This window comes from Mobula hypostoma, chromosome 18, assembly GCF_963921235.1.
Source record: "Mobula hypostoma chromosome 18, sMobHyp1.1, whole genome shotgun sequence".
Lineage (NCBI taxonomy): Eukaryota > Metazoa > Chordata > Chondrichthyes > Myliobatiformes > Myliobatidae > Mobula > Mobula hypostoma.
Genome location: NC_086114.1, coordinates 37,407,639 through 37,432,522, shown reverse-complemented (window position 1 = coordinate 37,432,522; position 24,884 = coordinate 37,407,639). Strand labels below are relative to the sequence as shown.

At 40.2% G+C, this 24,884-nt stretch overlaps 1 protein-coding gene across 2 annotated transcripts in view; it reads right to left on the bottom strand.

Moving 5' to 3' along the window:
* zfand4 (zinc finger, AN1-type domain 4) overlaps positions 1–24,884 on the bottom strand; it is a 52,748-nt gene that overhangs the window by 7,241 nt on the left and 20,623 nt on the right. The window contains exons 3-8 of one of the 2 annotated variants that reach the window (XM_063070748.1): positions 18,089–18,164; positions 17,603–17,670; positions 12,849–12,933; positions 12,170–12,317; positions 5,540–6,733; positions 691–745 (exon numbers count right to left, since the gene is read on the bottom strand). In XM_063070748.1, coding sequence (XP_062926818.1) covers positions 691–745; positions 5,540–6,733; positions 12,170–12,317; positions 12,849–12,933; positions 17,603–17,670; positions 18,089–18,164 — 1,626 coding nt within the window. Of the gene's footprint in view, positions 1–690; positions 746–5,539; positions 6,734–12,169; positions 12,318–12,746; positions 12,934–17,602; positions 17,671–18,088; positions 18,165–24,884 lie in introns of both variants that reach the window. The other variant, XM_063070747.1, reaches the window with a different exon arrangement.

Here is a 24,884-nt window from a genome sequence, read left to right as displayed (position 1 = left end):
TAACTAACCTGGAAAATGCTTTATCAACATTTACTGCAATTTAACCCAAATCATCACACATTTGAGATCAAACTAGGCATTGATGTTAAAAGTGTTACAACCATTTTATTATTTTAGACAACCCTTTTGTCTCCATCTTTTGAGATTTATTTAAATGGAGGCTTCTATCTTTTGTTCCTTCGAAATCTACATTCCACTTTGCTTTGGTAAGTGGTCACTGATATGATCAAAATGATCTATATATTATGTGAACAGTTATTATGGGAACATAGTCTTGTTGGAGGGGAATGGGTAGTAAGTAGAGTGGATACTGAAAACAGAATTCATTTTAACTTTCAACTGACCCATGTAAATCGACAACTATGATAGACAAGGCTGGAATTTCAGCCTCAAGAAAAATTAAATGTACAATTCACTCTTATTATTCTTTAACAAGTCAAATAAACAGTATATGGTTAAAAAAACCAGCATCCGTCAAATTGTAGCTTCCTTGACTTGCTACTGTACCAGCTGAATTAAAAGTGAACTAAAACATTAAAACAAATTTAAGAACAGGTAATGCTAGGCGGTTAAGATTGACTACAGCTAAATGTTTAATAAAGAGAAAGATAAGGTCGGAGAAGAGATACAAAACTACACATTAAAAAATATCAAAATTGCATCACCTTATTAGGCTACCTATTTGCTTACCTATTCGCCTCCCCATTGTTGTTGGTCTGCCATTTGCACAAAGTCCAAGGGGAGACTGGAAGGAGAGAAAGTATTGTACCCTTTATACACCGGAAAATTAAACACCAGGGTCAGATGGTGTGAAGATACAATGATTTGCAATCACTTAAAAGTTAACTATTTCTTGTCCCTCTTAACATTGTTTTAGGGTAGAAGACATGCTATTATAACTTTAGAAAATTTTCGCAAGGACAAATAAGGTACAAAGGTAAATAAATAATTGGAAGTGTTCACAACAATAATATAATTCATTCAACATATGAAAGAGGATTCTGACCTTCACCCTAATGATACATCAATCCAGATTTTATTGGAATGAGCTACTTCTCAGCACCTACTTCCCCCTCACTTGTCAACTCTTAAAAAAGATTCTGATCAACAAATTAATGGAAGTGAGAGCAGATAACAGCTTGAGGTTAAGACCTTAGTCGATTACAGGGCTACAGTCTTTTCCGTTCATTAAAGTCTAGGAAAAGAAATAGAGCCGGGGTGGCAAGGAAGTAAGCTCAAATTACAAGTCAAAGTTAAATCCAAATAAAGGGAAATAAATAAAAATCAAGAGTGAAAATGATAGAAGGAAAGGATGTTTGTAAGTAACCATCCTCCAAAAGAGTATTTTCAGACAACTAGTAAATAGTTCTACAAGAGTTGGGACTGTACTCAACCTTAGGAAATGAATCTGGGCAGGTGTCGATGGGACTACAAGCTTCAGGGTTGTTATGAAAAGGGAAAAGGTTGGTCCACAAGTTAAGGCCCAAAACTGGAGGAAGGCTGATTTTAATGACATAACGGAAGGCTCATTGCAAGTAAACTGGCAACAAACGCTTGCTGGTAAAATTACATCTGACAGTTAGGTGTCTTTTTAAAAAGACTTCAGGGCCACTATGTTCTGGTAAAAATGAAAGGCAAAGATGGAAAGATTAGACAGCTTTAGATGAGAAAAGATACTGAAAGGCTTGATCAAGAAAAAGAGCAAAACAGATAGAGGCAAAAACAATCGGGCATGTGCCTCAGTGAAAATAGAGGTTATAGAAGAGAACTTAATTAAATATTCTTGACAGGAAAGATTACAGAGTATCCCACATACTCTTATAAATATATTCAGAGCAAGAGGGGAGCCTGGGAAAGAGTAGATGCCTTTGGGAACCAAAGGAGTACTTTGAGTGTAAAGCTTTGATGTGGGCGAAATGTAGCAAGTTCAGGGAGTGACATGCTGATATTCTGGTGCATGATAATATTGAGGATGTATTACATGTCCTGGAGCACACCAGTGTCAGTAAATCCCTAGGGCCGAAGGAAATCAATCCCAGGTGCCATGAAAAGTGAGGAAATTGCTAAGTCTCTTACAGAGATTTTAGCCACAGGTGAGGAACCAGAGAATTGATAAGGTAGTTCCTTAATTAAGAAGGGCAGCAAGATTAAACCAGGTAATTATAAGCCAGCAAGCCTTACATCACTGGTAGGGAAATTACTGGGAGAACATTCTGAGGAATAGGATATGTGTACATTTGGAAAGGCAGGGGCTGATTAGCAATAGTCCTCATGCCTTTGGAGTGCAGGAAATCCAATCTCACTAATTTGATACAGATTTATTTTAAACTAAGAAAATTCTTGTCACCAATTCTTAATCAGGAATACTTTGCTATTACTTCACCACCACAATCAAAATTGTGGAAATGACTACTGAATATCTTTGCTTAGCAACTTAAAACATTGTATAGCTTAATCAGGACCCTTCTTCAGCCTTTTCCATTCTGGAATAAAGAAAATCAGTCAGTGTAATCTCTCCTTATAATGAAATATGCTCCAATTTAGGCAACATGCAGGTGAATCTGTCTGAGGTGCAATCACATCCTTCCTGTAGCGTGGCAACCAGATCTGCATACAATATTCCAAAGAAAGGCAAATTAAACCCAAATTGGCTCAGTTTTAACAAGTACAAGGTAATGATAATTAAAAAGGCAAAAGATGCTGAATGCTAAAATAGTGAAATATAAACTAAAATTGCTGAAATCCTCAGACAGCAACTTCAGCCTGACTGCTGAGCATTTCCAGTTGTCATTAAGGGGTATTGGTATTTGCACGACCACAAGACTGTCATCAGTGAAGTTCTACAGTGCTCAGTACTTAAAGTCATGTTACTTGTGATATATATTAATAACTTAGACTTAATTGAAGGGAGAAGAGACAATAAAAGAAGTTTGCTCGTAATGCAAAAATTGGAAATGACAGTGAGGAAGAAAGCATTAGACAATGAGAAGAGAGCAATGATCTGGTTTGCTGGGCAGAAAAGTAGTAAACAGGATCCAGAGAAGAGTGAAGTATTGCATTGGAGGTGCATCATAATAAAGGAACACACAATAACATAGCAGGATATTGAGAGAGAAAGGAATTGAGAGAGAAAATTGAGACATGGAGAGAAATGCAACTCTGGAAAAAGGCAGGACTCTGCTCAGATGCAGCAGACTAAGTCAACACTAGTTAAATGGCTGAAAAAGTACATGGAATAATTTCCTCTGCTAGTCCTAAATGTAAAGAGATGAGGGTACTGGAAATAACAGGAATTCTGCAGATGCTGGAAATTCAAGCAACACACATAAAAGTTGCTGGTGAACGCAGCAGGCCAGGCAGCATCTCTAGGAAGAGGTGCAGTCGACGTTTCAGGCCGAGACCCTTCGTCAGGAATAACTGAAGGAACAGTGAGTAAGGGATTTGTAAGTTGGAGGGAGAGGGGGAGATCCAAAATGACAGGAGAAGACAGGAGGGGGAAGGATGGAGCTAGAGCTGGACAGGTGATAGGCAAAAGGGGATACGAGAGGATCATGGGACAGGAGGCCCGGGAAGAAAGACAGGGTGCGGGGGGGGACCCAGAGGATGGGCAAGGGGTATATTCAGAGGGACACAGGGAGAAAAAGGAGAGTGAGAGAAAGAATGTGTGTATAAAAATAAGTAACAGATGGGGTACGAGGGGGAGGTGGGGCATTAGCGGAAGCTAGAGAAGTCGATGTTCATGCCATCAGGTTGGAGGCTACCCAGACGGAATATAAGGTGTTGTTCCTCCAACCTGAGTGTGGCTTCATCTTTACAGTAGAGGAGGCCATGGATAGACATGTCAGAATGGGAATGGGATGTGGAATTAAAATGTGTGGCCACTGGGAGATCCTGCTTTCTCTGGCAGACAGAGCGTAGGTGTTTAGCAAAGCGGTCTCCCTGTCTGCGTCAGGTCTCGCCAATATATAAAAGGCCACATCGGGAGCACCGGACACAGTATATCACCCCAGCCGACTCACAGGTGAAGTGTGGCCTCACCTGGAAGGACTGTTTGGGGCCCTGAATGATGGTAAGGGAGGAAGTGTAAGGGTATGTGTAGCACTTGTTCCACTTACACGGATAAGTGCCAGGAGGGAGATCAGTGGGGAGGGATGGGGGGGACGAATGGACAAGGGAGTCGCGTAGGGAGCGATCCCTGCGAAATGCAGGGGTGGGGGGGGGGGGGAAGATGTGCTTAGTGGTGGGATCCCGTTGGAGGTGGCGGAAGTTACGGAGAATAATATGTTGGACCCGGAGGCTGGTGGGGTGGTAGGTGAGGACCAGGGGAACCCTATTTCTAGTGGGGTGGCGGGAGGATGGAGTGAGAGCAGATGTACGTGAAATGCGGGAGATGCGTTTAAAAGCTGAGTTGATAGTGGAGGAAGGGAAGCCCCTTTCTTTAAAAAAGGAAGACATCTCCCTTGTCCTAGATTGAAAAGCCTCATCCTGAGAGCAGATGCGGCGGAGACGGAGGAATTGCGAGAAGGGGATGGCGTTTTTGCAAGAGACAGGGTGAGAAGAGGAATAGTCCAGATAGCTGTGAGAGTCAGTAGGCTTGTAGTAGACATCAGTGGATAAGTTATCTCCAGAGACAGAGACAGAAAGATCTAGAAAGGGGAGGGAGGTGTCGGAAATGGACCAGGTAAACTTGAGGGCAGGGTGAAAGTTGGAGGCAAAGTTAATAAAGTCAACGAGCTCTGCATGCGTGCAGGAAGCAGCGCCAACGAGCTCTGCATGCGTGCTTGAGCTGCATATGATACTGCTTAGGCCAGTTTGAATACTGCAATCTGCTCTGCTCAGCAAGATGCAGGAAAGACATGGTTACACTGTCTTGGAGAGGATTCAAGGAGACCACCAGAGTTGGAAATTTGTAGCTGTCAGGAAAGAAGGGATAAGCTGTGGCTGTTTCCTTTGGAATAGTGGGAAAACAGCACTAACATGTATAAAATTAGAGGGGTCTAAACAGAATTAAAAAGTTTAAAACTATTTCTCCATAAAATGGTCAAAAATAAGCGGGAAATATTTAAAGAAATTGGTAGAATAAACACTGCAGTGAAAAGGTTCATTAAAGCAAAGTTGAATTACAAAAATGATACTTACTAGACAAAACTTGGTACATATTATCCTAACCACCTGGAGAAGACACAACATGCATCTTATACTATCAATAAGTGTATACTGATGATGTCAGATTACAACAAAGTCAGGGATATCATGCAGTGCACTTCTTAAGATCCCTTGGTAGACCATGCAAACTCACCTGATTAAATTCCCCAAAAAATATCATAGAAATCCATTTTTATAGATGGACACAGGTAGACTTTGGTACTGCAGGAGCAGCACAGAATAACTGGAATCTTTTGCCAAATTGCCCTTGTGTTTGTGTTACCATTGTACAGGAATTTGGAAGTACAAACTTACGTCAACCTGTGTCCTTTTTTTTACTGCAGTAAAACAGCCACATTCACTTAAACTAATTTTAAAAGTGAAATTCACTTACAACAAATGCATTTGAAACACGATCTGGTGATGCAATGCCTCCAAAAATCTCTTCCTGAAAATTCTGAATGCTAGCTGGTAGTGCAATACCAGACAGCCACTGTCTGCCTGCCCCACAATTACTCTGCATACTCTCTCTGGATGTGCTTCGAGCCAGCGAAGCAAATGTGCCAAGATTTTTTGTAGAGTCCAAAGGCTCCATCATTGCTTTGTTTACCATCTCGGTCATCTCAGTTTGAGAAATGTTATCAGTTTTCTTTCCAGGAGAATCTAGTTTAAGTCCTCGAAACCTGTTTCCCTTTGACAGGGAAACACTAGGAAAACTATCACTATCCCGAAACAAGTGTAGCAGCTGTTGTGAAACAGGAGACGTTAGGTTATTTATGTCAAAAGTCTTCTGGGGTCTTTGAGATGCAAGAGTAATTAAGGAATTATGAGTGACTGCTGCAGGGTATCTGGTGGATGGCATTACTTTATCTTTTGGAAGTAACTCAGCAAAACTTGATTTCCCAGATTCCATTGGAACACATCCTAGTGGATTTGGAAAAATGGGTCTAATAATATTTGGTTCCATAACATCATTTTCTGGAGTCTTAGACTCTTCCTTGGCCTGTTCACTCAGGGAAGTTTTAAGTTCAATTTCATTCAGTAACTTGGCCTCTTCTGCACGATCAGCATCTATGGACAAGGCAAGGTCGTTTGCAGAATCGTCAGGTACTCTTCTTTCTTCTGAAAGGGTCACTTCATTATCTGTGGATTTTAGTCCTGAGCCACCTGCTGTACAGTCCGTTACAAAATCTGTACAAATTGTTGGAGCATCCCTATAGTCCTGAGGAGCAAGTGAAGGAAGCATCTGCTGCCGTGGGGTTTTCAATTCTTCCTGCAGAATTCTGCCTGGTGATGGAATAGCACTCTGAAGCAAAGGAGTCAGGTCGGCAATTTCATCGTCCTTTAACAGGAAACCACTGGAAGATGATGGGGCCAAGCTGATACCAGAAGCAAAATTGGGACTCAACACATTTTGGTAGGAAAAAGCTGGATGCTGATCAACAGGAGGTAGATACAGTGTATGATTGAGGGGCAGCGTGTTGTGAGGGAGAACACGGAAAAGGCGATGACGAGCAGCAGTAATTGAACTACTCGTTGGTCTGGGTGCTGTGGGAGGCCTTGGCTTCACCTTGGCAATTTTCTTGGGCTTTTGCAAAAAAAAACACAGAAAATGAAGTTAAAATAAATCAGTGAAGAAAATATTTTCCTCAAGTATTAATTAGGACACAACTGAAATTTTTATATAACTATAATGCTTGTTTACAACATATTTAAAATTATGTTCTTGATTCACTTACTAAGACAGACCAATGTTGAAATCAGTGAAAAAACAGAAGATCTGCCTGCCATTATACCAACAACATTGAATAACACTTTGAAGGCAGTGTTTTCCAGTTTGCAAAAAGGAACAACTCTGTCAGTTAGACTTATAGGAAACTTGAAGATTTTAAACAATTTCAAAATATATTTACTTAAGCAAATAAAAAAAACAGGAATAGATTGAAATTGTAGATAGTGCACACAAAGGAAAACAAGCTCATGACTCACTTTTTTGTAAATTTCAGGTGATTACCCACAGGATTTTAAAAATTGTGCTTGTAGCCTTTTCCTCAGCTTGTACTACTTCCACTGTTTAAGAGTTCTACTCTATGGAAATATTTCCATTAGCCAAACTACTCATTCCTTGTTATTTTAATTTACTTTTATCTTATCAACAGCAAGGAGCAAAAACAAAACAACTCCATTTAAATTGACTATCAATTAGCAATTGATGTAACTTGAGGTGGTTTTGTCTTGGTTACCATTCCTGAAGGAAATCTCACTGCCTTCAGTAATTATGTCAAAGAGTGCAGGTTAGGGGCATCCAAAACATTAGGGAGGGCTCCATTTGATCGAGAAAGTTACAAATCAGAGAAAGCAAGGCTCATGAGAGAGAGGACTGACATGTGACATAAAAGGTTAATTCCAGATAGGATCCTAGTCCTGGGCATTTTTACAGTATAGGACAGGAGGTTATTGTCCCAGAAGGCTGCAGCAAATTGCACTAGCGGCTTAGCCAAAGAGATTAATAGGGAGGTAGCGAAAAACTAAGATGGGGTGGGATCCACAAGAAATGGAGGGGAAATCCATTGTATAAACAGAGCAGAAAAAGAGACCACAGTACAAACTGAACCAAGGGCATAAAGGAGCAGGAAAATAAAACTCCCAAATATAAGTATACGAGTAAAATTAAAGTGAAAAGAACTATTAATAAAAATGAGTTAAATTGACTGTAAATTCATGCCCACATTTCAGTCACTAGCTTTGAACGTAGAATGTATTGTGCAATGAATTCTGCCTCCTAAAACTGAAGTGAGAGATGACAGCCTGTGTAGCATATTTAGTGCTACCAACCAGGTATGAACTTTTAAGTTTTAAATGCCTGCAATAATCACGGGAATTTGAATACACAGCAAGGAAACAGAAACTGTAGATTAAAAACACAAAAGATTCAGCAGATGCTGGGAATCCAGAGTAACACACCTACAAAATGTTGGAGGAACTCAGCAGGTCAACCAGCATCTATGGAAATTAATAAACAGGCAATGTTTCAGGCTGAGCCCTTCGTCACGACTAAAAGGAAGGGAAGAAGCCAGAAAGAGGTGGGGAGGGGGAGGGGTCCAGCCTAGAAGGTGATAGGTAAAGCCAGATAGATGGGGGAGGAAGATGAAGTGAGAAACTGAGAGATAAGTAGAAAAGATAAAGGACTTAGAAGAAGGAATCTGATAACAGATGAGAGTGGACATTGGGAAAAAGGGAAGGAGGAAGGGCACCAGAAGAGGTGACAGACAAGTAAAAGGAGAGGAAAATCACCGCAAATTAGAGAAATCGATATTCATGGACACAAAAAAATCAGGAGGAAATAAACATTATTACAACATAAGAGTTTGACTTTCCATAAAGTGATCTTTATATTTTTCCATACCAAAATGCAACATTTCATATGTTAAATTTGCCAATTGCTCAACCCTTTTGCAAGATTATTACTGTTTTGTAATTTGTTACAGTATTGAATGTGCCCAATGTAATGTCATCCATAAATATAAAAATATTGCTAAATTGAAATTGTGAGCATCCACTACCCCATTTTCTGCCATTGATAACAGCTACCCTTCAGCCCACTACTCATCTTTCTGTAACTCATTTTCTACCCTAACCAATAGCATCTCATTTGCCTTCCCCGAGTAGAATAGAAATACACGGTCAACAGGATCTGGCAGTGTTCAGAAGGAGGATATTAAATTGGCACAAAGAAGCAAAGAGAATTGTCAGAATAGAAATCCTTGTTAATCAGTCTCAATCTTGGGAAGTCAACAAAGGGGGGATTTTGGCAATATAGTGGATCTGTATGTATAAAAGCAGGCCATTTGGTTTGTCATGTCCCTTGTTACTTCCTGTTCCTTTTCTGCAGACAGAAAATACTTTCCCTCAAGTATTCATCTAATGTTCTTTAGATAACCTGATTAATTTCCAACAATCTGGAAGTATTTGATGTAGGTAGGCAGTGTTTTAAAATGTTAAAATACCAACTAAAAGCATTTATTTAAAAAAAGTGAAATGACAATTCTTTATTGAAGGGCACGCAGCTTGTGTACAAGATCATTATTTTTGTGAATACAGGTAGTTCTGCATAACACCAATTAGATATAACACTGTTGAGGAATGAGGAAACGTTACTTGCATTATATAGGCTGCAATGTCATAGCACAATCACAATCAGGAAAACCTGTTTAAATCTGTACTTTGAGGACAATAACCGCCTGTTCTGCTAAACGCAACTTTCTATAATGAGGTGCTTCTTAGAAATGTGGGTATTGTGTTATAGCAGAGCTACCTACACCTCAAGTTTTACATTCACTCAAAATAGCTGAATAACATTATTCTCAATTTATGGACAGACTGATCACTGAAGGTAATTACAGCACTTTTAAAGCATTTGTAGATGACACAAAGTTGGGAAGAATATTCAATAATTTTATGAAGGAGTTATACAAATACTATAAGAGTTATCCTTGGTATTTTCCAAAATCCAGCATCATTATTATTTTAACACTGATGATTAATTTTTCATTTTTATGAACTGCTCCTTCAAGTTTTTTTTTAAGCTACAAATATTGAAATGTTCATGTGAAAGGTTAGACTGGTTTACTTGCCAAACCAAGGTATTCAAATCCAATACCCTCCAAGATGGATATTTACTTTCCATAACGGCTTTTCTAATCCATTGCAGTTCAAAACATGATGACTCAAATGGGAAACAATATTTTTCTCAGCCTTCTCCTGAAGATGATGTCATCTACAGAAAACTGAACTTCACTGCTGGGTTAAGTAGCCTTGTCTAGAGCAGTAGTTGTTTCTAATGTCCCCCAAACTGAGTAGGAGAAAGTGTGATCCTATCTTTGAAGATTGCATAACAACCCAGCCGAAGGAGCAATTTGCATATCTAGCAAGGGCAAACCGAAGCTTGATTTATAAAAAATATATTCCGACCTCCAGCTACTGCTTAGACATCTTGACAATGATCAATTGTAATGCTGCTACTTCAGACATGACACTTAAAGGACAATTTAATAACAAATCAAGGGCTGCAATTTGCCTAGCGCAACAGGTCTATAGCAGACGCAATCTCACTAGCTCTCCACTCAGCTTTGCAGCATCTGAACAATACATATGCCAGATTTAATACAGGCACCACTCTTATAGGACAATTTAATCCCAAATCAAGGCTGCAATTTACCTAGCACAACAGGTCTACAGCAGATGCAATCTCACTAGCTCTCCACTCGGTTTTGGAGCTTCTGACAATACATGCGTTAGGTTTATCAATTACAGCATTCAAAACCATCATCCCCTCAATACTAATCAACAAGCTTCAAAACCTGGGCCTCCATAGCTCCCTCTGCAATTGTATTGTTGACTTCCTCATCAGGAGGCCACAGACAACAAGGATCTTCTTCACTGACAATTAATAAAAGTACAGCTCAAGGATGCATGCTTCACTCACTGGTCTACTCTCTCTACAATTATGACTGTGTAGCTAGGCACAATGCCTTCTATAAATGTGCCAATGATATCACTGTTAAGGTGGTGTACAGGAGTGAGATAGGTTGAGTGGTGTCGCAAACGACAACCGTGCACTCAATATTAGCAAAATCAAGGAATTGTAGACTTCAGGAGGAGAAGTCAGGAGAACATACATCGGACGTCATTGAAGGGTCAGCTGTGGAAAGGGGTGAGCAACTTCAAGTTCCTGGGCGTCAACATCTCAGAAGATCTACCCTGGGTCCAATCCACTGAGGCAATCATGAAGAAGGTAGGCCAGCGGCTACACTTCATTAGGAACTTGAGGAGATTTGGCAAGTCACCAAAGATTAGCAACTTTCTACAGATGTATCGTGGAGAGATTTCTGACTGGTTATATCACCACTGCATCCAATGCACAGTATCGAAAGAGACTGCAGAGGATTGTAAACTCAACCAGGACCATGGCAACTTCCATCATTAAGGATGGTCACAATCTGGGACATGCCCTCTTCTCATTACTACCATCAGGGAGGAGGTACAGGAGCCTGAAAACCCACACTCAATGTTTTAGGAAGACCTGCTTTCACTCCAGCATCAGATTTCGGAAAGGTCCAAGAACCCATGAACATTACTTCACTATTCCTCTTTTATAATATAATAACCATGCCAGCCTGAAAAGGTCGCTAAATAACTATCGACAAATCACCTGTACTACCAAAGGAAAGAAAACGCTGGACAAATGTCACACCACCATCAAGAGTGCTTACTGTGCTATTCCATGCGCACACTTCAGAAATCTGATCACCTGGTTGTACTTCTACTCCTTGAGTATTGGCAGAGACTGAAGACTGCAGTACCAGTAGGAAGGAGCAAGAAGGTATGGACAAGGGAAGCACAGGAGCGCTTACAGGGCTGTTTTGAATCGGTGGACTGGACCATATTCAGGGATTCATCTAAGAATCTGAATGAGTATGCTGTAGTTGTTACCAACTTCATTAAAACCTGTGTGGATGAGTGTGTGCCTATGAAAGCTTGCTGACATTTATGTTTTGTAACTTTTAGTAATTTTTATGCCTATACTGTGCTCTTGCCACTAAACAAATTTCACGACATACACTGGTGATATCAAACCTGATTCTGATTTAATACAACGAATGTCCCATTTATTTCATTCATGTTTAGCAAATGAATCATTTCCTCATTCCCCTTGTGACCTAATTTCATTTTATAATTTAGTTTCCTCTGGATACAGATCTATCAAACCCTACAGGCCACATCCGTTCCCTCTTTTATTGATTTTCCCAATTTTATCCTCAATATTGCCTTTCAGTTGCTAATCTTGTTAATTTTATAGTTTATTGTCTTCACAACAGAATCAACCTGAAAGGGATCATTAAGATCAAATATGTTGAACAGTGACTCCTGGCAGTCTCAGTCTTGTTAATCAAGTAAAGGAAGCTGCAATGATAGAAATCTACTGTACAAGATCTAACCAGTAATTAGCTTTCCCTCTAGTTACCTTTTTACTGAGGTTCATGTTTTCCATCTTTGCCTTCAGAAGTTTCATTTTGTTCATAGTGATTGAATTTTCTAATATCTGCTGTCCAGACGGAGACTCCTCAGATTCATCTTCATCGTCAGCGTACAAGTTGAACATTGAGCCTCCACTTGAATCAGAAAAAAATATTTAAATCTAATATTAAAACAAACAAACAAGTTTCTTCACATCAAAGATGGTGCAGAAACAGAGGCTGTGTTCAAATCTCTCCAAGTGAAACTGAAGTAAATGTGGCCTGACTTTAGAAAATGAAAGATTAGTCACTAATGCTCTTCACATATGTGTCTGATACCAAATTAGTAAAACAAAGGGTGGGGAAATAATGCCTTGTCAGAGTCATGCACATGCTACGATTTTATAAAAATTGATCATCTCCTCAAAAGAATTCCATTCGTAATTCCACTCCCACATGGAAAACAGTCACAGCCAAGGTTTTCCAAATTTAATGTAAGCAATTCAAGAAATAATTGCTAAATATCGGTGTTGAATCTCCTTGAATCCAGTAATATAGTTTCACATTCTACTCATTTTCACACACCTCAGGGATTCGGAGAGTGGTGTTAAAGTGCCATCCCCACGATCTACAACTCGAAAGAAATTTAACTGGTCCCCTTCACGATATACTAGAAAGGTCACTTGCTTGTTAGAAGGAATCTTATCCCAGATGTCATCTCGACTGGTCTCCATGTACTCAGCCATATCTCTTGTCGGATCTTCCACTGGAACTGCAAAATATGGATAGAAATAAATGAAATTATTTTAACAAATTGCAGGGGATAAGAACAGCAAATTTCTTTCCTTAAAAAACACGGGTGGAACAGTTGGGTTCTTATAATATTCTGAAGGTTATAATTAGTGATGGCTGCTTTTTATTACTTGAATTTAAATTCTTTAGCTCCCATTACAAGAGTATGCGGCCAGATTAATAGTTCAGGGCCTTGGATGCCAGAACAGTAACTTAACCACTATGCTATTAGGGAAAGGCATAAAAAGAGGTAAATACTCACATGCCCGTAAGCCATTATAACATGGACTAAGTATATCTCATAACATCATTCATTATCGGCAGAAAACAATGCACACAGATCACTTTGCATTTCACATGTTCATATTCCAGACCACACAGTCAATCTTCTAAATGCAAATTGATATTTGATGAGGCAGGTTTGTATTTCTTGGCAAGTTTAACCAGTCAAGTGCCAATTATGTGACAAGATAACTGCATGACATTAAAGAGACAAAGGAGACTGCAGACGCTGGAACCTGGAGTAAAAATAAAACAAACAGATTGACTATCTCAGCAAGTAGGGCAGCATCTGGGCAGGCAGAGGAATTGTTAATTTTTGCATCAAGTGCTTACATCTGGATTGAAAGTGGAGAGGGAAGATAACTGATTTAAAGAGGAGAGGAGCAGGAGCGAGATGGGGACCAGTTGATGATAGGTGGACTGAGGAGGGACTACGGATGAAGGGCATCTGGTGAGGGGCAGGTAGAGGAGGGGATAGGTAGAATTGGGGGATAAAGGCAGGTGGGTGATAAGTGGAAGTACATGAGGAAAGATGGAGCCAGCAGCTGGGTGACAAATGAAAGGTATCAGTACTGGAATCTGATTAGATAATGGAAACCATTAAGGGAGAAATGAGACACAGAAGGGAACCAGAAGGCCGAGGGGATACAGTGGGTGAAGTGTGCAGGTAATGCGTGGATAGAACCAGGAAGGGCAAGGATCCTAAAATGATGGGGAATGGAGGAAGGCAGTACAGGAAAGGGAACAAAAAGACTGAAACTGTAAAGTTCAATGCTTACACCACTGGACACTGTACACTACCCAGATGGAATGAGGTGTAGTTCTCCTTGTCTGTGTTGAGCCTCACCCTGGTAGCGAAGACTAAAGATGGACAGATTGGTGTGGGGATGGAAAGGTAAACGCAGCAACAATATGTATGTAGGAAAGAATGATACCAAGGAAAATTATTTTAAATTTAATTAATTGAAAGATGGTAAAACAGTGGAGCTCAGCAAGAGACATGCAAGAATAGTTCAAGTTTTGAAATGATAAATGAAGGAGCCCAACAAGGAAATTGCTGCAATGCAAGAAAAGCATGGGCTAGTGACATGATGTCAAGGAAACTTATGGTAAAAAATTTGCTTTAAAATCAATCAGATCACTGTGTCATTCTGCCACGCCATATGGACTTCACGAAATACAACAGTGATCTGTGCAAATGTACCTGTAGAGCCATTCAATGACATGCAATGAATACAATACAAAAACATTTTTTAAGTGACATTCTGCAAATTCAGAAGGCTGAATAAAATGCATTTGGGGTGCATAATGTACTGCATAAAACAATACAAGGTACTGTTTTGTGGGGAGAATGGTATGAACCTCCTGGCAGGTTAAATGACCTGATAGACAGCAAGATAAACGCCAGAACCAGGATATTTCCACAAGTATGTAATCATCATATTGATGCTCTTCATCCTCAGACTCTTCTTACTGCTAGTTCTCTTGCCAGTTCTATTGCCTCAGCCAAACATTGAGCTCTACCAACAGGCACGTCATGCAAGACATGGAATACCAACAACAATATCTGCATATGTTTGGAATATAGTGCTCACCACCCCCAACACCTGTGCAGACAGTGGTATCGCCAACAGTTTATCCAGTAGGACCCTGGCTGTGCTGACACTTTGAATGCAGCAATGCTCAGCTGGAGTGGATGTGGTAGAAGTACAGCACCAGATTTATCGACAATCCTTATCACTCATGATCCAGCACTCAGAGCAATGCAAGGCATCGAGCAAAGTGGACTCACTTAGCACAAAGGGGAAATACAATCTTCCAGATGCATGGCACTGACCTCTTCAGCAAACATAAGCACTCTTAATTTACAGAGTCCTGATTCTAAATGACTTGTGCAGTTGATCAGGAACAGAAATCTACAAATTGATAAAACTCCATCACTAAACTAGAGGTCGCTCCTTTTAAAAGGTTTATTAACATTTTTACAATATTTACATCACTTTCATTCAAATATTCACACAATTTTCAAATTAACACATAGTCATCCTTGTCCTGGATGCACTCTAGCCCCACGGCACTCAAAGGCCACTTTCCACCCTAGGATCACCCAAGAATGGACCCCTTCTGCAGCAGCGAGCTTCAGCAACCATGAAATATGGCATGGTTCATCCTTGGCCATCTGTAACAATCCCAAGCTAGAAAGATGTAAAAGTAACAGTTACGTAACCTCCAAAGGCAAAGCAGTTCAGGAATGTGAAAGCACCTGGAGATCTGAAGGCAGAACAAATAATGTATGTTTTAGTAAGCCCAATTCTGCAGAGATGCTGTTCCTTAGTGAACTTGAGATAATGACGAATGTTTCTGCAAACTCTACAGAATTAGGATCTTTGAATACATTTACTTCTCTGCTTCCTCCTCCAGGTTGCCAAAGTGCCTTAGGTGCCTACAACATCTGCTAAGTTTGAAGAGTGCTGCCAACAGGATTACATCAGATTTCATTCTGGGTCAAATACATTTTCCATCACATCTTGTTTCCAACATGCTGTAACCTAATCTTTAGCCACTTATGTTTATGTAACTCTGAGAACATCCCAATGTGCTTCACGCATGCACTGACCCATTTCTGAAGTGTAGTCATTGTCGATACATGGAATGCAAAATGGGTTCCATATTTGTCGGAAGTCAGAAGTGTACTAAAACTGCAAAAGTGCTGTCTATCTATTTATTTAGAGATGCTGTGTGGATTAGGCCTTCCCGGCTCTTCAAACCACACCGCCCAGTAACCTCTGACAACCCTGATTTAACACTAACCCAATCATGGGACAACGTACAATGACCAACTAACCTACTCGGTTAATCTTTGGACTGCGGGAAGAGACTGGAAGACCGGGAGGAAACACATGCATTGCATGGGGAGGATGAACAGACACCTTACAGATGATGCCAGAATTGTACTCTGAACTCCAATGCCCTGAGGTGTAATGGCGTCACACTAATGGCTACGCCACTGTGGCACCCAATCAATACCTATCTGTCAATAAGCAGAGTCCTGAGTGCCTCTGGTCAGCATTAGATCTTGTACATTTAGATAAACAGAATCATGTTTCAATGTCTCGCTTGAAAAACATAATGATACAGTCTCTCCTTGATCCACTAAGCCTAGGTTAGTAACTGGAGTTGGCTTTGAACAAAGAAAATAAGGTATTTGGTAAGTACTCAATTCGTTTGATGATAGAGGTCCAAGCACACAGAAGAAAGGCATGGTTCCAAATCAGTTGCACAGACTCTGGAAGTTCAGAAATATTATAATGTGCAGGCCAAGGGGAAAGAGGTAGATACTGGGACTAATTAAAGAGATCTTACAAAGCATAAGCACAAAATGGGATGAATGACACCAACTTTTTCCCTTGCATTTTCTTTATTTTCAGATTTCCAGCAACTTCACATGGACAAGTTTTATTTCACTTTTTAACCTCTTTCTCCTTCCCTCATTTGTCTCCCTTAATACTGCTCCAGACAGAAGAGCAATAATTAACAAGCATTCATTACTATCTTAGATGACACAAACATCCGTGTCACCTTGACAAGGCTCATCCCACACTTTGCTTGTTTTCTCTCTTTTCTAGTTGTTTAAAAGGTCATCAATCTTAGATTATAACTTTATTTCTCCACAGATGCTGCCTGATCTGCTGAATATCTCCAGCATTTTCTATTTTCAATTTAGATTTCCAGCAAATATAGGGCTATGCTTTTGAATAACTTTTTCTGTGCTTCTAGCTCCATAATTAGTCTAAGTTATAGCTAAGGCAAGAGTGAACAAGATAAACACATGCAAAATGCTGAAGGAGCTCAGCAGGTCAGGCAGCATCTATGGAGAGGAACAATTGACGTTTTGGGCTGAGATCTTCATCAGGACTCACAGAGTGAACAAGAAGCATGCAAAAGAGAAAGAAAATAGCAAAGTAGAGATTGAGCAGACAGTTATTCGGTGATATGTCAAAGCGTCAAGAAACAAAATCTTCAAAAATCTGCAGTATGATTCCTGTATGTAAATGTGCACTCACTGATAACTTGAAGGGAAAGAGTGGTGAAGGGGAAGGTAGCAGCTGTGACAGAAACAATATTTGGCTAACATGGGGAAGTAAGATTCAATTTTCAAACAGTTGAAAATTTGATCCCACAACTCTACATCAACAGAATTTAATTCACTCCCAAAAAAACTCTAATTCCTGCCAGTAATCAGTACTCTTTCCATTAATGGCCATGGTTACAGTTCATCATCAAGCTTGCTGAAGAAAATTTGAAAGCCGAGTAAAAGAACAAAAAAAAAGGAGGAAAAATATATAATGACGAAACACTTTACTTACCCCTTCTGGTATTAATAGGTCCCCCTCTCATGGCAAGCACCAATTTAAGAGTACAACCTTCTGATATACTGCAAATAGAAGACAGTAAACTGTGATAAACTGATAATGACCTCTTTTCCATACTGCAACTGTACTACTTGACCCATTGGTTGTTGAACATAGGGATACAAACCACAAATAATAGAAAAGATCTTTTTTTCTAAAACTTAAGTAGCATTTGTAAAAATACAGGTATCTGTGCTGCTTTTACTCAGTTGGTAGGAGAAAACAGATGGGGAAGTATTATTACAACACAGGCTACCAGGACTATATTTTGCAAGACTGACCAGGAGGAAAAGCGTCAGAGAAGTGACAGAATTGCCTCATGCTGATCTTGGCTTTTCATTCCTCCTGTATGCATTAGTTATACTTTTTAATAAAAAGGTAATCGTTTATATTAGGAGTACAACTCAAAAATAAAGTGTTTTCTTTTAAATCACAACTTACTTATAGTCCTGTAAACAGTATTCATCTTCAAGTTCCAAGTTGTTCCAGATGAGATGTTGCTGTGCAATGGAAATACCTATGAAAAAAGATGTTCTATTAAATTTTGAGAGAGCAGAGTTAGAGTTAATCCCATTAAAAACTATGCTGCTTCATTCATTCATTCTTCTTCACACCTTTGCCACTAATCTCAAATGTCAACAAGGATTTTGTAGGGTTACCTACAACAACTGGGCAAAATATCAAAAAACCAGCCTAATTAACACTAAAATCATCTTTTTTTAACATCGGAGGACAGGCACTAAAATTAGAAATAACACACAACAAAAAAAAAACAATCACGTTTATCAGCCAAGCCTCAGCCTCTTCCATCATGGTTCTGGGTATGCCCTACCTACTGGCAGAGCCTGACCATGAGACAGATATAGGGAATGAGTACTGAGACCAATCAATATCAGAACCATGAAGTGCCATAGCATCTATTCAAACATAGGAATGGAAACATCATGTTTATGCCACAGGAAACAGTTGAGGCCAGTTCATTGGCTATATTTAAGAGGGAGTTAGATATGGCTCTTGTGGCTAAAGGGATCAGGGGGTATGGAGGGAAGGCTGGCACAGTGTTCTGAGTTGGATGATCAGCCATGATCATACTGAATGGCAGTGCAGACTCGAAAGGCCGAATGGCCTACTCCTGCACCTATTTTCTATGTTTCTATCACCAATTCCTGCCCTCTTCAGTTGATCAATCAGTACTAATCCATGTGGTGAACAGCACTTAGGAAGAGTCGAAGCAGATTAGATAACATTAAAAGAGAGAGAAGAAAAACATAACATGCACATGAAGTATACAGATACAGTGGTGCTAGAAAGTTTGTGAACCCTGTAGAATTCTCTCTATTTCTGCATAAATATGACCAAAAATGTGATCAGATCTTTATTTAAGTCCTAAAACTAGATAAAGAGAACCCAATTAAATAAATAGCACAAAAACATTATACTTGTTCATTGACTAATTGAGAAAATTGATCCAATACTACATGCATTTGTTGGAAACGTTATGTGAGCCACTGGGGTAATGCCTTCTACAAAAGCTAATTGGAGTCAGGTGTTCCAATCGAGATGAGATTGGAGGTGTGGGTTGTAGAGGTGCCCTGCCCTATGAAACGACACACACTCAGGTTACTGATAGAGCCTGCTCTTCTCGAGAAAGATCTGTTTATGGGCACCATGCCTCAATGAAAACAACATTCTGAGAACCTCAGAAAAACTGTACAGATACATGAAGCTAGAAAGGGCTACAAAAGCATTTCTAAAGACCCGAGTGTTCATCAGTCCACAGTAAAAGAAATGGTCTACAAATGGAAAAAATACTCAGTACTGTTGCTACTCTCCTTAGGAGTGGGCATCATGCAATGCTGAAGGAGGTGAAAAGAACCCAAGGGTAACAGCAAAAGACCCGCAAAAATCTCTAGAACTTGCTAAAGTCTCTGTTCGTACGTCCACTATAAGAAAAACACTGAACAAGAATGGTGTTTATGGAAGGACACCATGGAAGAAACCATTGCTCTCCAAATAAAAACATTGCTGCATGTCTCAAGTTTGCAAAAGACCACCTGGAAGTTTCACAATGCTTCTGGGAGAATGTTCTGTGGACAGGCAAGACAGAAGTTGAACTTATTGGCAGAAATGCATATTGCTATGTTTGGAGGAAAAAGGGCACTGCACACCAACACCAAAATCTCATCCCAATTGTGAAGCATAGTGGAAGGAGCATCATGGTTTAGGGCTGCTTTGCTGCCTCAGGGCCTGGACAGTTTGCAATCGTTGAGGGAACAGTTAATTCAAATTTGTATCAAGACATTTTACAGAAGAATGTCAGGGTAGCGCTTCATCACCTGAAGCTTAATAGAAGTTGGATAATGCAACAAGACTATGATATGAAAGACAAGAGTAAATCAACAACGAAATGGTTTAAAAAGAAGAAAATCCATGTTTTGGAATGGCGAAGTCAAAGACCTTACCTTAATCCTATAGAAATGTTGTGGAAGGACCCGAGCAAGCAGTTCATGCCAGGAATCTCACTAACAACCCAGAGTTGAAGCAGTTTTATATGGAGGAAAGGCCTGAAATTCCTCCAAGCTGATGTGCAGGACTGAGCCACAGGTACTGGAAACGTTAGGTTGAAGGAGCTAGTTGTGGATTATAGGAGGAATGGAGATGGGCTAACCCCTATTGACATCAATGGATTTGGGGTTGAGAGGGAAAACAGCTTTAAGCTCCTCGACATCTACATCGAGAACCTCACGTGGTCTGTACACACCAACTGTGTGGTGAAAAAGGCACAACAGCGCCTCTTTCACCTCAGATGGTCAAGGAAGTTTGGTATGGGCCCCCAAATCCTAAGAACTATCTACAGGGGCACAATTGAGAGCATCCTGCCTGGCTGCATCACTGCCTGGTATGGGAACTGTACCTCCCTTAATCACAGGATTCAGCCCAACGCATCTATAGTTGTGAACTTCCCATGATTCAGGACATTTACAAAGACAGGTGCGTAAAAAGGGCCTGAAGGATTACTGGGGACCCGAGTCACCCTATCTACAATCTATTCCAGCTGCTACCATCCAGGAAATGGTACTGCAGCATAAAAGCCAGGACCAACAGGCTCCAGGACAGCTTCTTCCACCAGGCCATCAGGCTGATTAACTTACACAGATTTGAGTGTATTTCTATGTTACATTGGCTGTTCTGTTTATTATAAATTACTATGATTGCACATTGCACATTTAGACGGAGACATAACGTAAAGATTTTTACTCATGTGAAGGATATAAAAAATAAAGTCAATTCAATTCAAGATAATGCTGTACAGGGGGCTCACGCCAGTTACTGAAAGCAAAGGTTCACATACTTTTTCCAGCAAATACATGTAATATTGGATCATTTTTCTCAAAAAATAAAATGAGCAAGTCTAATGTTTTTGTGTTATTTATTTAATCGGGGTCTATTTATCTAGCTTTAGGACTTATGTGAAGATCTGATCACATTTTAGGTCATATTTATGCAGAAATAATGAAAATTCTATAGGGTTCACAAATTTTCTAGCACCCTTGTAGTTAGCTGGCTTAACTGTGTTTGTTGAAACTAAACTCAATATACTTGATAATTAACTTGTTGCACCTGAATCTATCTAGACCATCAGTAGTAACTCTCCAGAGTGCGATCTTCACCAAAAGTAAGGCTTTGTGATAAACAGGATTAACCATGTTAATAACCATGTCAATATATTGACAAAAAACTGTAAACAGGATAAAGTACTTTTATCTAACACCTGTGGCAGTAGAGCTACTAGGACTTGATGTTTCAATCCGCAGAATTCTATCCCACCAGAATTTACAGCCTCCCCTACAAGAGCTATTTAGAGACTTGGAACAGGTCAGGTTCAGTTCCAGACACACCTGAAAGGTGGATACATGTACAGGTGTCCCCTGCTTTTCGAACATTCGCCTTACCAAACCTCACTGTTACGAAAGACCTACATTAGTACCCTGTTTTCGCTTTCAGAAGGTGTTTTCACTGTTACGAAAAAAAAGCAGCGCACAGTAAAAAATCAGCGCACGATAAAAGGCAGCACGCCACGCACCCCGAGCAGCCGCTCTCCGCTGGATTCTCGCTGGCGTTGCTTAAACACGAGCCTGTGAGCAGCCGTTTGCAAGATGAGTTCTACGGTATCGGAAAAGCCTGAAAGCGCTCGTAAGGGTGTTACACTTAGCGTAAAACTAGACATAATTAAGCGTTTCGATCATGATGAACGAAGTAAGGACAACGTGAGTTTGGCTTCTGGAAGCTGACGAACATGTTGAAGAGGTTTTGGCATCCCATGACCAAGAACTGACAGATGATGAGCTAATGCAATTGGTAGAAAAAAGGATAACAATCAAAACCGAATGAGTAATGATAAACTATGACTTTAATTTTGAAAGGGTACGTACGTTTAGGGGATATTTGCAAGATGGTTTGAATCCTTACAAGGAACTGTATGACAGAAAAATGTGCGAGGCTCAGCAGTCAAGCAAGCCTTCCATATCAGCCACAGCAGACGTTGAACCTCGACCTTCGACACCGAGGCGGGCAGAGATAGAAGAAGATGAGCTGCTTGCTCTAATGGAAACAGACAATGACGAGATGACACCCCAGTGTCCCACCACCCCAACCCCCAGGCCACGGACAGATACCGATTCACGGAGAATGCAACGGTAGCCGGGAGGCATCCAGCACAACTTTAAGAAAAACGCCAAAATAAACATGTTAATTAATTGGTGCCGCTGACACGTAATTGTCGGCTCAGATCAGAGGCGATGCAATCGGCAGTCACCTCTGTTCTGGGCAGACAATTACGTGTCGGGCAGCACCTCATTAATTAACATGCTTATTTCAGCTTTTTTCTTAAAGGTGTGCTGTGTGCCTCCCGGCTACCACTGCATTCCTGCATGCTTCGCGGCAATGTATCACTCGGCGGCCTGGAGGGAGGGGGCCACTGCACCACCCAACCTGCAACGACTCAGTCTAACACACCATCATCAGTGTGCTTGGCAAGCTATCTTCCCGATTCCCGTAAGTGATACTACACTGTACGTACATCATTTCTACTTTATATAGGCTGTGTATTTTTATATGTTATTTGGTATGATTTGGCAGTTTCATAGCTTAAAGGTTACTGGAGAGAGTGTTCTTGCCAACAGCGCTTGCGTGAGATTTTCTGCCAACGGCGCTTGAGTGAGATATTTGCTACGGAGAACAGTTGAGTAATGATTGTGGAAAAGTATTTCTACTTTATACAGGCTGTGCATTTATCATATCATTCCTGCTTTTACTATATGTTACTGATATTTTAGGTTTTATTCGTTATTTGGCATGATTTGGTAGGTTATTTTTGGGTCTGCGAACGCTCACAAAATTTTCCCATATAAATAAATGGTAATTGCTTCTTCGCTTTACAACATTTCGGCTTATGAACCGTTTCATAGGAACGCTCTACCTTCAGATGGCGGGGAAAACCTGTACAGGATTATGTTCATCCTAAACAGAGCAACTTGCTCAAGTCAGAACTAAACCACACCACACACAACAAATCACATCTTGAAGAACACTTATAAATGAATCACTGTTCATTACACTCACAACTATCTACAAAAAATAGACTTTTACACATAAAAACAAGCCTGCCTAATGGGGTACTTCCCTCAAGTGACAGACAAAGCAACAACTTGCCTCCTCAACCATGCAGACTAAAAAATATCATCAACAAGAAGTCTGAACAAATTTGTTCATGGACATAAAACTGAAAGAGGAAAAGATGCAAAGGAAAAGAAATATAAAAAATTATTGTGATTAAAGCTGAAGTAAACACACTCCCACTTTTAAAATTAATTTTTAGCGCAAAGGTGTTTTTTGTTTAAGTGGTATTAGTTAAATCTATCTAATAAGGCTCTTATACATCATGGATATCTTGTAAAGACTGCAGTTTCTGAATCTGGATCCTCAGGTGTCTGAATGCTAACCCGAGGAGAGAACAGAAGCAAAACTTCTGAAGATGTAGGACAATTTAAAGCTTCTCCATTTCAGCATGGCATGATCCTCCCCACCAAGAAGGCAGCATCTGTCAACAAGGATCCTCACAATAATGGACATACACTCTTCTCATTACTACTGTCACGTCACTGGCAACAATTAATATAGAATTGAGTCAGGTTTTATAAAAACAAACAAACATTTATTAAACTCTGCTCAAAAATAGCGAAATGTATTTAAACGACTAACTTAACTGGAAGTTAACTGCTATACGGCAACTCTGGAACAGTTCTTAAAAGGATAAATGCGAAAACAGTTCTTAAAGTGGTAAATTCAAACACAGTTCTTAAAATGGTAAATTCGAAAGTCCAAGAGATTTATACAGTCAATTTGGAGAGACTTTCCTGAAGTAAGGAATTCCTCGAAGACGTGACGTTACTGCTGATCCCAGCCGGAACCTGCCTTGTCTGCAAGATTCACAACGACAGAAATAAAACGGTTTAAAGGAACTGACCTTTTCCTCTGGAGAATAGACACCGCGCAATCCTTCCTGCTTTAGCAGAGGATATCTCAAAATGCAGGTCACTATTTCTTGAACAAAGATTCAATAAAAGTTGATCCTCTCCAAACCACCAAACGATATCAACTTTACTCAACTCGGCGAATTCCTGTACTTTAGTAAGGTCTTCACTCTCCAAGACTACTTACAATAGAAAGTAGAACTCTACTTTAAAACGAAACTGCGTCATAAGATGAATACGCAGCATGACGGAGTATCTGACGAATTAAATAACGAACTAAACTTAAAACTCAACTGGAAAAAACTAACTGCATCACACCAGGGGTCTCCCTTTTATACCTGTGGTGAACATGTCATCACGTGACCTCACACTGGCGGGAAAATTACATCATGTGACCATGTGTGAAGCACATGGCCAAGTGGTTAAGGCGTTCATCTAGTTACCTCAAGGTCGCTAGTTCGAGCCTCAGTTGTGGCAGTGTCTTTGTGCCCTTGAGCAAGGCACTTAATCACACATTGCTCTAGTCTGTGCAAGGAGTGGCGCCCCACACAGACTTCCAATCTGCACCTTGTAAGGCATGAAAATGCCCGACGCAGGCCTCTCATGGTCTGAGTCAACGTTCCCTCCCCCCTGACCTCCACAGGACCATTACATCATGCTTATCAGATACTCAATTACATCATGGTCATAAGACAGTCATAAGA